The sequence below is a fragment of the Bombina bombina genome, chromosome 1, assembly GCF_027579735.1.
Source record: "Bombina bombina isolate aBomBom1 chromosome 1, aBomBom1.pri, whole genome shotgun sequence".
NCBI lineage: Eukaryota > Metazoa > Chordata > Amphibia > Anura > Bombinatoridae > Bombina > Bombina bombina.
In genome coordinates this window covers 1143781231-1143795283 of record NC_069499.1, presented here as the reverse complement: position 1 = coordinate 1143795283, position 14053 = coordinate 1143781231, and the positions used below count along the sequence as shown (strand labels likewise).

At 40.0% G+C, this 14053-nt stretch overlaps 1 protein-coding gene across 1 annotated transcript in view; it reads left to right on the top strand.

The window, feature by feature from the left end:
- The window catches only part of LOC128645877 (serine/threonine-protein kinase 17A), an 82007-nt gene that overhangs the window by 56268 nt on the left and 11686 nt on the right, over window positions 1-14053 (top strand). Inside the window, exon 3 of the mRNA XM_053699187.1 lies at window positions 5096-5240. Coding sequence (XP_053555162.1) covers window positions 5096-5240 — 145 coding nt within the window. The remainder of the gene's footprint in view (window positions 1-5095; window positions 5241-14053) is intronic.

Here is a 14053-nt window from a genome sequence, read left to right as displayed (position 1 = left end):
GGAACCTAATGATGATGTGTAGATTGAGAAGAGAAGGGGACCGAGGACAGAGCCTTGCGGTACCCCAAGAGAAAGTGGTGACGGGGCAGAGGAAGCCCCAGAGAAGGCTACACTAAAGGTACGGTTAGACAGGTAGGAAGAGACAGGTAGAGAGGCAGACAGTCTGTAAAAGGTTATGTGCTTGGTTTCCATTAAAGAGACAGTAAAGTCAAAATTTTCATGATTCAGAAAGAGCATGCATTTTTAATTTTGTTCAATGATCGAATTTGTTTTGTTTTCTTGGCATGTTGAAAAGCACACCTAGAAAGATTCAGAAGCAACGTTGGGTTGCTTTGAATATGGTGTGTCAGTTTTCAGTCATCCATTCCGATCCGTTTGTGATGATTTACAGCCCCTGCTTTGGCATGGCGAAACACAACTCCTTGAACCTCGTCTGCCCGGCAATTGATAAATTGAACCGTTAGTGTATTTAGCAACTGCATCAGCTCTCTAGTAAATATGCATCTCCCATAAAGACCCATGCAGTTTCACCATAATGTTGAGAATCAAGTCAGTTTGCTAGATTTTTTACCTTTTGGTATTTGATATATTTTCTCTGCAAAAATAAATCCTGCATCAGGCTTAATTTGTTAACATCTGCTGTTTTTTTTTCCTTGAATAATGTGGTTTAGATCTGTGTTTAATGATATATAAAAAGTTAATAGAAAAAAAATATTAATACCTACTGGCAAAATGCAAAGCTCAAACGTCTTTGAAGTGCATGTCCTTCCTTCCACGACAATACAAACCACATGTCCAATGATTATGCTTCATCTGTTTTTTTAGTCTTGATTATTAGACTATTTTGTTGTTCTACAATCATTTCTGAAAATCATTACACACAATCTTCTTATGTCTGATTTCATTGCACTAAAAACATTCGGCTAGATTACGAATATTGCGGTATGAGTGAAAAAGCATTGTTATTGCTCTTTTTCACAACTCTGGTATTACGAGTCTTGCAGGTTAAGCTGCACCGCACACTTTTTTGGCTGTAACGTAACTACCGCAGCTTTCCAAAAGTCCTTTTTCAATGGGACTTCCACAGCCCTGGTATTACAAGTTTGCCTGGGAGTCCAAAAAGTGAGCGGTACAGCCAATACCGTCAAGATCCATAGCGTAAAATGAAAGTCAGTCATTATGGCTTCTTTGCTACAACGCCGTACCATAAAACTCATAACTAAAGTGCTAAAAAGTACACTAACACCCATAAACTACCTATTATCCCCTAAATCGAGGCCCTCTCGCAGCGCAAACACTAAAATAAAATTATTATCCCCTAATCTGCTGCTCCCAACATCGCCACCACTATAATAAACATATTAACCCCTAAACCGCCGCACTCCCACATCGTAAACACTAGTTAAATATTATTAGCCCTAATCTGCTGTCCTTAACATGGCCGCAACCTACATTACTGTTATTAACAACTAATCTGCTGTCCCTAACATCGCCGCCAATATACTAAAGTTATTAACCCCTAAACCTAACTCTAAGTGTAACCCTAACACCCCTAACTTTAATATAATTCAAATAAATGTAAATAAAAATTACAACTAATACCTAAATAATTCCTATTTATAACTAAATACTTACCTATAAAATAAACCCTAAGCTAGCTACAATATAACTAATAGTTATATTGTATCTATCTTAGGTTTTATTTTTATATTACAGCTATTTTTGTATTTATTTTAACTAGGTAGACTAGTTAGTAAATAGCTATTAACTATTTACTAACTACCTAGTTAAAATAAATACAAATTTACCTGTAAAATAAAACCTAACCTGAGTTACACTAACACCTAACCTTACACTACAATTAAATAAATTACATTAATTAAATACAATTAACTAAATTACATAAAAATACAAACACTAAATTACACAAATAAAAAAGAAATTATCAAATATTTAAACTAATTACACTTAATCTAATAGCCCCAACAAAATAAAAAAAAAACTAGCCTACAATAAACTACCAATGGCGCTTAAAAGGGCCTTTTGCGGGGCATTGCCCCAAATAAAACAGCTCTTTTACCTGTAGAAAAATAATACAAACAACCCCCCAACAGTAAAACCCACCACCCACACAACCAACCCCCCAAATAAAAACCTATCTAAAAACCCTAAGCTCCCCATTGCCCTGAAAAGGGCATTTGGATGGGCATTGCACTTAAAAGGGCATTTAGCTCTTTTTCCACCTAAACCCTAAGCTAAAAATAAAACCCACCCAATAAACCCTTAAAAAACCTAACACTAACCCCCGAAGATCCACTTACATTTTTTGAAGACCCGACATCCATCCTCAACAAAGTTGCAGAAGTCCTCATCGAATTGCATCAGCCAATATGATTTTTTACCCTTTAATTCCGATTGGCTGATTCTATCTATCAGCCAGTTGGAATTCAAGGGACGCCATCTTGGATAACGTCCCTTAAAGGAACCTTCATTCTGAAAGAGACGTCGAATTATGAGGATGCTCCACGCCGGATGTCTTGAAGATGGAGCCGCTCCGCGCCGGATGGATGAAGACAGAAGATGCTGTCTGGATGAAGACTTCGGCCCACTTGGATGAAGACTTCTGCCGGCTTCGATGAGGACTTCTGCCGCTTCGTTGAGGATGGATGTGTTTTTTTTAAAGGTTTATTGGATGGGTTTTATTTTTAGCTTATGGTTTGGGCGGAAAAAGAGCTAAATGCCCTTTTAAGGGCAATGCCCATTCAAATGCCCTTTTCAGGGCAATGGGGAGCTTATGTTTTTTAGATAGGATTTTATTTGGGGGGTTTGGTTGTGTGGGTGGTGGGTTTTACTGTTGGGGGGTTGTTTGTATTTTTTTACAGGTAAAAGAGCTGATTTCTTTGGGGCAATGCCCCGAAAAAGACCCTTTTAAGGGCTATTGGCAATTTAGTTTAGGCTAGGTTTTTTTTTTTTTGGGGGGGGGGCTTTTTTATTTTGAGAGGGCTATTAGATTAGGTGTAATTAGTTTAAATATTTGATAATTTCTTTTTTATTTTGTGTAATTTAGTGTTTGTTTTTTTTTGTAATTTAGTTAATTGTATTTAATTAATGTAATTTATTTAATTGTAGTGTAAGGTTAGGTGTTAGTGTAACTCAGGTTAGGTTTTATTTTACAGGTAAATGTATATTTATTTTAACTAGGTAGTTCGTAAATAGTTAATAACTATTTAGTAACTATTCTACCTAGTTAAAATAAATACACACTTACCTGTGAAATAAAAATAAAACCTAAGATAGATACAATGTAACTATTAGTTATATTGTAGCTAGCTTATGGTTTATTTTATAGGTATTTAGTTTTAAATAGGAATTAGTTAGGTAATGATAGTAAGTTTTATTTAGATTTATTTTAATTATATTAAAGTTAGTGGGTGTTAGGGTTAGGGTTAGACTTAGGGTTAAGTTTACGGGTTTATAACTTTAGTATAGTGGCGGCGACGTTGTGTGCAGAAGATTAGGGGTTAATAAGTGTAGGTAGGTAGCGACGACATTGGGGGCGGCAGATTAGGGGTTAATAAGTGTAGGTAGGTGGCGGCGACATTGGGGCGGCAAATTAGGGGTTAATAAGTGTAATGTCGGGGTGGCAGATTAGGGGTTAATAAGTGTAATGTAGGTGGCGGCGATGTCGGGGGCGGCAGATTAGGGGTGTTTAGACTCAGGGTTTATGTTAGGGTGTTAGGTGTAAACATAACTTTTGTTTCCCCATAGGAATCAATGGGGCTGCGTTACAGAGCTTTATGCTGCTTTATTGCAGGTGTTAGGCTTTTTTTAGCCGGCTCTCCCCATTGATGTCTATGGGGAAATCGTGCACGAGCATGTAAAACCAGCTCAAAGCAATGCTGGTATTGAAGTGCGGTATGGAGCTCAATTTTGCTCTAAGCTCACATATTGAGGCCCATTTATCAAGCTCCAGATGGAGCTTGAGGGCCCGTGTTTCTGGCGAGTCAAGACCGCTGCTCCATAACCCTGTCCGCCTGCTCTGATGAGGCGGACAGGAATCGTCACAATTCAACCCGATCTAGTATGATCGGGTTTATTGACACCTCCCTACTGGCGTCCCATTGGCCGCGAGTCTGCAGGGGGCAGCGTTGCACCAGCAGCTCTTGTGAACTGTTGGTGCAATGCTGAATACGGAGAGCGTATTGCTCTCCGCATTCAGCGATGTCTTTCGGACCTGATCCGCACTATTGGATCAGGTCCGACAGACATTTGGTAAATCGGCCTCATTGCCTGCTAACGCCGGGTTTATGAAAGCCTGTAATAGCAGCGTTATAGGGCAGTGAGCGGTGGAAATAACTTGCAAGTTCGTACCGAGCCGCTCTTACTGCAAAACTCGTAATCTAGCCGATTGTCAGTTTTAAAAAATAAAACTGCAGATTTCAAAGACTGAATGTTTTTTGTAAAATGTCTGTACAGTCAAGCTCAGGGTTGACTACTTTTACTGTAGTTAAATAATGAATTTTATAGAAAAATAATTAACTTGAGCTTGTTCTCATAGGGATTTTCAAAGCTACTTTTTAAAGGCACATTTTAAAACGTACTGTTAGTTTGTGCCCAATCTCACATTTAAAAAAGGAGTAGATTTATTCTGAAGTTGGCACCAGGAGCGTGTAAAAGATGCCAGTCAGTTTAAAGCATGTTTATATTGAGGTTGCCTAAAACAATGAGCAGGTCATTTAAAGCTCCGATTAGGAAGTCAGACTTGTGAGTCCAGAGCAGAGATGAGTGCCATGAGTTGGGCAGTCTCATGTGCTGTTCCTGCTAATGCTGATTGGCTAATTAGTTACAATAAGCATTTGTACCTGTCAACCAATTATCATCCATATACAGTACACACAAGATACAGCTTAGTTTGTTTACATTTAGAAATCATTTTCCAACCATGAAAACATTTAGATGGAAAGACTTGTGTTGCATGGGCACAGTAGTTTTGTACAGTTGATAATAAAACCAATAGTTTCTCCATTGCTCAGATAAGAGATAATGTAAAAATCTTGTTTGTTTGTTTTTTAACTTGTGTAACCTTTTTCTACAGTGCAGCCGGAGGAGAAATATTTAACCAATGTGTGGCAGACAGAGATGAGGCTTTTACCGAAAAGGACGTCATCCGACTGATCCGTCAGATTCTACAAGGGGTACTTTACTTGCATAGAAATAACGTTGTCCACCTTGACTTAAAGGTAATTTGTATGTAAAGTTTCGTAGCTGGTTTTTCATGTGCTTGCTGTTTTTTTCTTTTTCTTGGCTAAAGTATAGACAGATATTCATAATCTTCCTCATCAATATTTAACCCAAAGTCAAAGAATAAAGAGCACTGAGCTCTCATCAAGGAGTGATTGGATCAAGGCTGAGGACTGACATTTGACATTAGAATCCAATATAAAACAGTTTGAGTTTTAAAACGTAACTTGGCTACTGTTCTTATGAAATAATTTTTAGCTTTTAATTAAGAGGCTCACAGTCTTTTAGCAAGTAGTTGTCAATGCTTGTGTGAATTCAGCATTTGTCCGTGAAAAGAGCTATGGAACGTCTATTAGTAAGGTGTTGGGAGACTTAATAGATTTCTGATGCTTATATCTAATGCGTTAGATGCTTTTGTCAATAAAGTTGCGTCTTTCCAACTTAAACTGTCATTCATGATATTCATCATGTGTTATTCTTTCCTACAAATCACAATAAATCACATTACTGTCACCAATTTTTTAGAACTCTTTCAAGTTCTTTGTATTAAACTATATATACATATAAGAATACAATAATTGCTGTGATTCAAATCCAGAGAGTACAATTATTGGATTCTTGTATGTAGCAGTTTTGCACCCTGGTACTATATTATGAAGCGAGTTGGAGTGCGCTTTTCCTCCAGTATATATATATATATATATAATCTTCAGACAGAAAACTTGTATAAACTTGTTTTTTTCGATTCCTCACGCTAAATATTCTGTAGAATAAAGCTATATGTATATACTTGTCATTTTTCCGTTTGTATTATTTGGCAATGCCAGTCTGAGGAAGGGGTGAATGCCCTGAAACGTCACACATTAAAGGTTGCTGTGATTCAAATCCAGAGAGTGCAATTATTGGATTCTTGTATGTAGCAGTTTTGCACCCTGGTACTATATTCTGAAGTGAGTGGGAGTGCGCTATTCCTTCAGTGTATGTATGTATATGTATATATATATATATATATATATATATATATATATATATATATATATATAATCTTCAGACAAAAAACTTGTATAAACTTGTTTTCTTCTGTTATGTGTGATCAGTCCACGGGTCATCATTACTTCTGGGATATAACTCCTCCCCAACAGGAAATGCAAGAGGATTCACCCAGCAGAGCTGCATATAGCTCCTCCCCTCTACGTCAGTCCCAGTCATTCTCTTGCACCCAACGACTAGATAGGATGTGTGAGAGGACTATGGTGATTATACTTAGTTTTTATGACTTCAATCAAAAGTTTGTTATTTTAAAATAGCACCGGAGCGTGTTATTACTTCTCTGGCAGAGTTTGAGGAAGAATCTGACAGAGATTTTTTTACTATGATTTTAACCGGAGTCGTTAAGATCATATTGCTGTTCTCGACCATCTGAGGGAGGTAAAGGCTTCAGATCAGGGGACAGCGGGCAGATGAATCTGCATTGAGGTATGTGGCAGTTTTTATTTTCTGAATGGAATTGATGAGAAAAGCCTGCCATACCGTTAAAATGACATGTATGTATACACTTCAGTATTCTGGGGATGGTATTTCACCGGAACTACTGTGTTAAAGGTCACTAATCCTTTTAATAACTATTCTCATGTTAAACGTTTTTGCTAGAATGTAGAATCGTTTACATTGCTGAGGTACTGTGTGAATAAATATTTGGGCATTATTTTCCACTTGGCAGTTTTTTGCTTTAATTGTGACAGTTTCGTTTCTCTTCACTGCTGTGTGGGAGAGGGAGGGGCCGTTTTTTGGCGCTCTTTGCTACGCATCAAAAAATTCCAGTCAGCTACTTTTATATTTCCTGCATGATCCGGTTCATCTCTGACAGATCTCAGGGGTCTTCAAACTTCTTTGAAGGGAGGTAAATTCTCTCAGCAGAGCTGTGAGAATTCTTATAGTGACTGTGAATAAAAAACGTTGTTTTGTTTTCTTATGTACAAATTTAATTAGTGTTGTTTTTTACTAATGGGAACAAACCTTTGCTAAAAGTTGTGTTGTTTTAAAGTTTGATGCTATAACTGTTTTTCAGTTCATTATTTCAACTGTCATTTAATCGTTAGTACCTCTTTGAGGCACAGTGCGTTTTTTTGCTAAAAAAGATTATAACCAAGTTGTAAGTTTTTTTGCTAGTGTGTTAAACATGTCTGACTCAGAGGAAGATATCTGTGTCTTTTGTTCCAATGCCAAGGTGGAGCCCAATAGAAATTTATGTACTAACTGTATTGATGCTACTTTAAATAAAAGTCAATCTGTACAATGTGAACAAATTTCACCAAACAGCGAGGGGAGAGTTATGCCGACTAACTCGCCTCACGCGACAGTACCTGCATCTCCCGCCCGGGAGGTGCGTGATATTTTGGCGCCTAGTACATCTGGGCGGCCATTACAGATAACATTACAAGATATGGCTACTGTTATGACTGAAGTTTTGTCTAAATTACCAGAACTAAGAGGCAAGCGTGATCACTCTGGGGTGAGAACAGAGTGCGCTGACAATGCTAGGGCCATGTCTGATACTGCGTCACAGCTCGCAGAGCATGAGGACGGAGAGCTTCATTCTGTGGGTGACGGTTCTGATCCAAACAGATTGGACTCAGATATTTCAAATTTTAAATTTAAATTGGAGAACCTCCGTGTACTACTAGGGGAGGTCTTAGCAGCTCTCAACGATTGTAACACCGTTGCAATACCAGAGAAACTGTGTAGGTTGGATAAATACTTTGCGGGTACCGGCGAGTACTGACGTTTTTCCTATACCTAAGAGACTAACTGAAATTGTTACTAAGGAGTGGGATAGACCCGGTGTGCCGTTCTCACCCCCTCCAATATTTAGAAAGATGTTTCCAATAGACGCCACCACTCGGGACTTATGGCAAACGATCCCCAAGGTGGAGGGAGCAGTTTCTACTTTAGCTAAGCGTACCACTATCCCGGTGGAGGATAGCTGTGCTTTCTCAGATCCAATGGATAAAAAATTAGAGGGTTACCTTAAGAAAATGTTTGTTCAACAAGGTTTTATATTACAACCCCTTGCATGTATCGCGCCGATTACGGCTGCGGCAGCATTTTGGATTGAGTCGCTTGAAGAGAACCTTAGTTCCTCTACGCTGGACGACATTACGGACAGGCTTAGAGTCCTTAAACTAGCTAATTCTTTCATTTCGGAGGCCGTAGTACATTTAACCAAACTTACGGCTAAGAACTCAGGATTCGCCATACAGGCACGCAGGGCACTGTGGCTAAAATCCTGGTCAGCTGATGTTACTTCTAAGTCCAAATTACTTAATATACCTTTCAAGGGGCAGTCCTTATTCGGGCCCGGTTTGAAAGAAATTATCGCTGACATTACGGGAGGTAAGGGCCACGCCCTACCTCAAGACAAGGCCAAAGCTAAGGCTAGACAGTCTAATTTTCGTCCTTTTCGGAATTTCAAAACAGGAGCAGCATCAACCTCCACTGCACCAAAACAGGAAGGAGCTGTTGCTCGTTACAGGCAAGGCTGGAAGCCTAACCAGTCCTGGAACAAAAGCAAGCAGGCCAGGAAACCTGCTGCTGCCCCAAAGACAGCATGAACCGAGAGCCCCCGATCCGGGACCGGATCTAGTAGGGGGCAGACTCTCTCTCTTCGCCCAGGCCTGGGCAAGAGATGTTCAGGATCCCTGGGCACTAGAGATCATATCTCAGGGATACCTTCTAGACTTCAAATTATCTCCCCCAAGAGGGAGATTTCATCTGTCAAGGTTGTCAACAAACCAGATAAAGAAAGAAGCGTTTCTACGCTGCGTACAAGATCTGTTAACAATGGGAGTGATCCATCCGGTTCCGTGGTCGGAACAAGGACAAGGGTTCTACTCAAACCTGTTTGTGGTTCCCAAAAAAGAGGGAACTTTCAGGCCAATCTTAGATTTAAAGACTCTAAACAAATTCCTAAGAGTTCCATCGTTCAAAATGGAAACTATTCGGACAATCTTACCCATGATCCAAGAGGGTCAGTACATGACCACAGTGGATTTAAAGGATGCTTACCTTCACATACCGATCCACAAAGATCATCACCGGTATCTAAGGTTTGCCTTCTTAGACAGGCACTACCAGTTTGTAGCTCTTCCATTCGGATTGGCTACGGCTCCAAGAATCTTCACAAAGGTTCTGGGTGCCCTTCTAGCGGTACTAAGACCGCGAGGGATTTCGGTAGCTCCGTACCTAGACGACATTCTAATACAAGCTTCAAGCTTTCAAACTGCCAAGTCTCATACAGAGTTAGTTCTGGCATTTCTAAGGTCGCATGGATGGAAAGTGAACGAAAAGAAGAGTTCTCTCTTTCCTCTCACAAGAGTTCCATTCTTGGGGACTCTTATAGATTCTGTAGAAATGAAGATTTACCTGACAGAAGACAGGTTAACAAAACTTCAAAATGCATGCCGCGTCCTTCATTCCATTCAACACCCGTCAGTAGCTCAATGCATGGAGGTGATCGGCTTAATGGTAGCGGCAATGGACATAGTACCTTTTGCACGCCTACACCTCAGACCGCTGCAATTATGCATGCTAAGTCAGTGGAATGGGGATTACTCAGATTTGTCCCCTACTCTGAATCTGAATCAAGAGACCAGAAATTCTCTTCTATGGTGGCTTTATCGGCCACACCTGTCCAGGGGGATGCCATTCAGCAGGCCAGACTGGACAATTGTAACAACAGACGCCAGCCTACTAGGTTGGGGCGCTGTCTGGAATTCTCTGAAGGCTCAGGGACTATGGAATCAGGAGGAGAGTCTCCTTCCAATAAACATTCTGGAATTGAGAGCAGTTCTCAATGCCCTTCTGGCTTGGCCCCAGTTAATAACTCGGGGGTTCATTAGGTTTCAGTCGGACAACATCACGACTGTAGCTTACATCAACCATCAGGGAGGGACAAGAAGCTCCCTAGCAATGATGGAAGTATCAAAGATAATTCGCTGGGCAGAGTCTCACTCTTGCCACCTGTCAGCAATCCACATCCCGGGAGTGGAGAACTGGGAGGCGGATTTCTTGAGTCGCCAGACTCTTCATCCGGGGGAGTGGGAACTTCATCCGGAGGTCTTTGCCCAAATACTTCGACGTTGGGGGCAAACCAGAGATAGATCTCATGGCGTCTCGCCAGAACGCCAAACTTCCTCGCTACGGGTCCAGATCCAGGGATCCGGGAGCAGTTCTGATAGATGCTTTGACAGCACCTTGGAACTTCAGGATGGCTTATGTGTTTCCACCCTTCCCGCTGCTTCCTCGATTGATTGCCAAAATCAAACAGGAGAGAGCATCAGTAATTCTAATAGCACCTGCTTGGCCACGCAGGACTTGGTATGCAGATCTAGTGGACATGTCATCCTGTCCGCCTTGGTCTCTACCTCTAAGACAGGACCTTCTGATACAGGGTCCATTCAAACATCAAAATCTAACTTCTCTGAAGCTGACTGCTTGGAAATTGAACGCTTGATTTTATCAAAACGTGGTTTTTCTGAGTCGGTTATTGATACCCTGATTCAGGCTAGGAAGCCTGTTACCAGAAGGATTTACCATAAAATATGGCGGAAATACCTATACTGGTGCGAATCCAAAGGTTACTCCTGGAGTAAGGTTAGGATCGCTAGGATATTGTCTTTTCTACAAGAAGGTTTAGAAAAGGGTTTATCAGCTAGTTCATTAAAGGGACAGATTTCAGCTCTGTCCATCTTGTTACACAGACGTCTGTCAGAAAATCCAGACGTCCAGTCCTTTTGTCAGGCTTTAGCTAGGATCAAGCCTGTGTTTAAAGCTGTTGCTCCACCATGGAGTTTAAACTTAGTTCTTAACGTTTTACAGGGTGTTCCGTTTGAACCCCTTCATTCCATTGATATAAAATTGTTATCTTGGAAAGTTCTGTTTTTAATGGCTATTTCCTCGGCTCGAAGAGTCTCTGAGTTATCAGCCTTACATTGTGATTCCCCTTATCTGATTTTTCACTCAGACAAGGTAGTTCTGCGTACTAAACCTGGGTTCTTACCTAAGGTAGTCACTAACAGGAACATCAATCAAGAGATTGTTGTTCCATCCCTGTGTCCAAATCCTTCTTCAAAGAAGGAACGTCTTCTACACAATCTGGATGTAGTTCGTGCCCTCAAGTTCTACTTGCAGGCAACTAAAGATTTTCGCCAAACTTCTTCCCTGTTTGTCGTTTATTCTGGACAGAGGAGAGGTCAAAAAGCTTCTGCTACCTCTCTCTCTTTTTGGCTTCGTAGCATAATACGTTTAGCCTATGAGACTGCTGGACAGCAGCCTCCTGAAAGAATTACAGCTCACTCCACTAGAGCTGTGGCTTCCACTTGGGCCTTTAAGAATGAGGCCTCTGTTGAACAGATTTGCAAGGCTGCAACTTGGTCTTCGCTTCATACTTTTTCCAAATTTTACAAATTTGACACTTTTGCTTCTTCGGAGGCTATTTTTGGGAGAAAGGTTCTTCAGGCAGTGGTTCCTTCTGTATAATGAGCCTGCCTATCCCTCCCGTCATCCGTGTACTTTTGCTTTGGTATTGGTATCCCAGAAGTAATGATGACCCGTGGACTGATCACACATAACAGAAGAAAACATAATTTATGCTTACCTGATAAATTCCTTTCTTCTGTTGTGTGATCAGTCCACGGCCCGCCCTATTTTAAGGCAGGTAAATATCTTTTAAATTATACTCCAGTCACCACTTCACCCTTGGTTACTCCTTTCTCGTTGATTCTTGGTCGAATGACTGGGACTGACGTAGAGGGGAGGAGCTATATGCAGCTCTGCTGGGTGAATCCTCTTGCATTTCCTGTTGGGGAGGAGTTATATCCCAGAAGTAATGATGACCCGTGGACTGATCACACAACAGAAGAAAGGAATTTATCAGGTAAGCATAAATTATGTTTTTGCGATTCCTCATGCTGAATAGTCTGTAGAATAAAGCTATATCCTTGTCATTTCTCCGTTTGTATTACTATTTGGCAAAGCTACATAAGGAAGGATTGTTAGAGAAAAGTAAAATAAAAACAATAAATAAGGAAAAAATGCTAAACATTGAGGATAATTCAAATATGTAGAGATCTTGGTGCCGAATTATCAAGCTTCGATTGGAGCTTGATGCCCTTGTTTCTGCGCAAGCCTTTAGGCTCACCGCAAACAGCAGTTATGAAGCAGCAGTCTTAAGAACGCTGCTCCATAACTGGTCCGCTGCCTCTGATGCTGCGGTTTGCAATCTGCCCGATCCTATAAGATCGGGCTGATTGACACCCCATGCTAGCGGCCGATTGGCCGTGAATCTGCAGGCAGCATTGCACAAGCAATTCACAAGAACTGCTTGTGCAATGATAAATGCCGACAGCGTATGCTGTCGGTATTCATCGATGTCTGTCGGACATGATCCGCTGAGTGGATCATGTCGGACAGACCGATAGTAAATGGGCCCCCTTGTGTCCACAGGAAAGTTTATGGAAAATTTTAGTTTTTAAAATAAATGGCTCTATTTCAAAAGTATTGCTTTGGTTTTTTTTTACCTTCAGGTGGAGTAGTATTTAGAGGAACCCATAATACAGAGGATTTAAACCAGATTTGTCACATTTATATTGCTAATGGTGACAGTCCTGTGACATAGAAATGTTGGTGGCATGGAAATAGAATGTTGCCCTGCCCACAGCCATATGTGTAAATAAAAGTAGTGTGTCTTGAAAAAATGCATGTAACCCTTTGTGGGCAACTCAAATTTGGAAAAAGTCAAATTAACCATTTGGCTGTAAAAAAAAAAGGGCTGCAACATGCCGAATACCATTGAGTTTAGCACAAACGATAACAACTATATTGCACTCCAGATTTTGAATTAGTTATAAAGTGGGCTGTGATATTGCATACAATTGTTACAACTGCAGGATTATGGATGAGAAAATATTGCAAGTGGGAAGTCACCAGGGGTTGGTCACATGTGATCATATTTGGAATATTTAATTGAGACTTTTTTCTATAATTTGTAAATGAGTTGCATTTTTCTTTTAGATTGATCCTTTTGCCATACTTCAATGTAAAGCTGTATGGTCTGCTTATTATATATATTATAATACAGATAATACTAGGGCTGTATGTGATATGTTAACAATGTGTGTTTGGTGTCATCCTAGCACATTTTAAAGTGATGGTAAACTCTCCCCTTTTTAAAATCAGATACAAAATATTAGCGATGTTTTAGATGGAGTTTCATCCATCAGTTGTAATGAAGATGCACTATAACTCACTTTTTTAATATAGATATGAAATTCAAATACCCCCCTGCTCTGCTGCCCACAACAAAAGTGCCATATGGGGAGAGCGCTGATTGGACAACAATTCAAACCTTTAGCTCACAGAAAAATTGACTGTGAAGTAGGCGGCAGAGCGTGGGGTATTTCAATTTTATATCTACAGTATATTAAAAAGTAAGTGATAGCACAGCTTCATTACAACTGATGAATTAAACTCTATCTGAAATGTCACTAACATTCCGGATTTGATTTTAAAAACGGGAGAGTAATGTTGAATGAAGGATCAACAAGGTATAAAAATACACTCAGCAATACTTTACTACATTAAAAAAATACACAATATATATATATATATATATTGTTACAGGAGTAGATGAACTCTGATTTGCAGTGCTTATATTCTAGTGTACATTCAAATGAATGTGTTTAGTTTGTTTGATTTGTCTGTTTTCCCAGTCACTAAAATAAGAAGGGGTAGTCTGTGAAGTGTACATAGAATC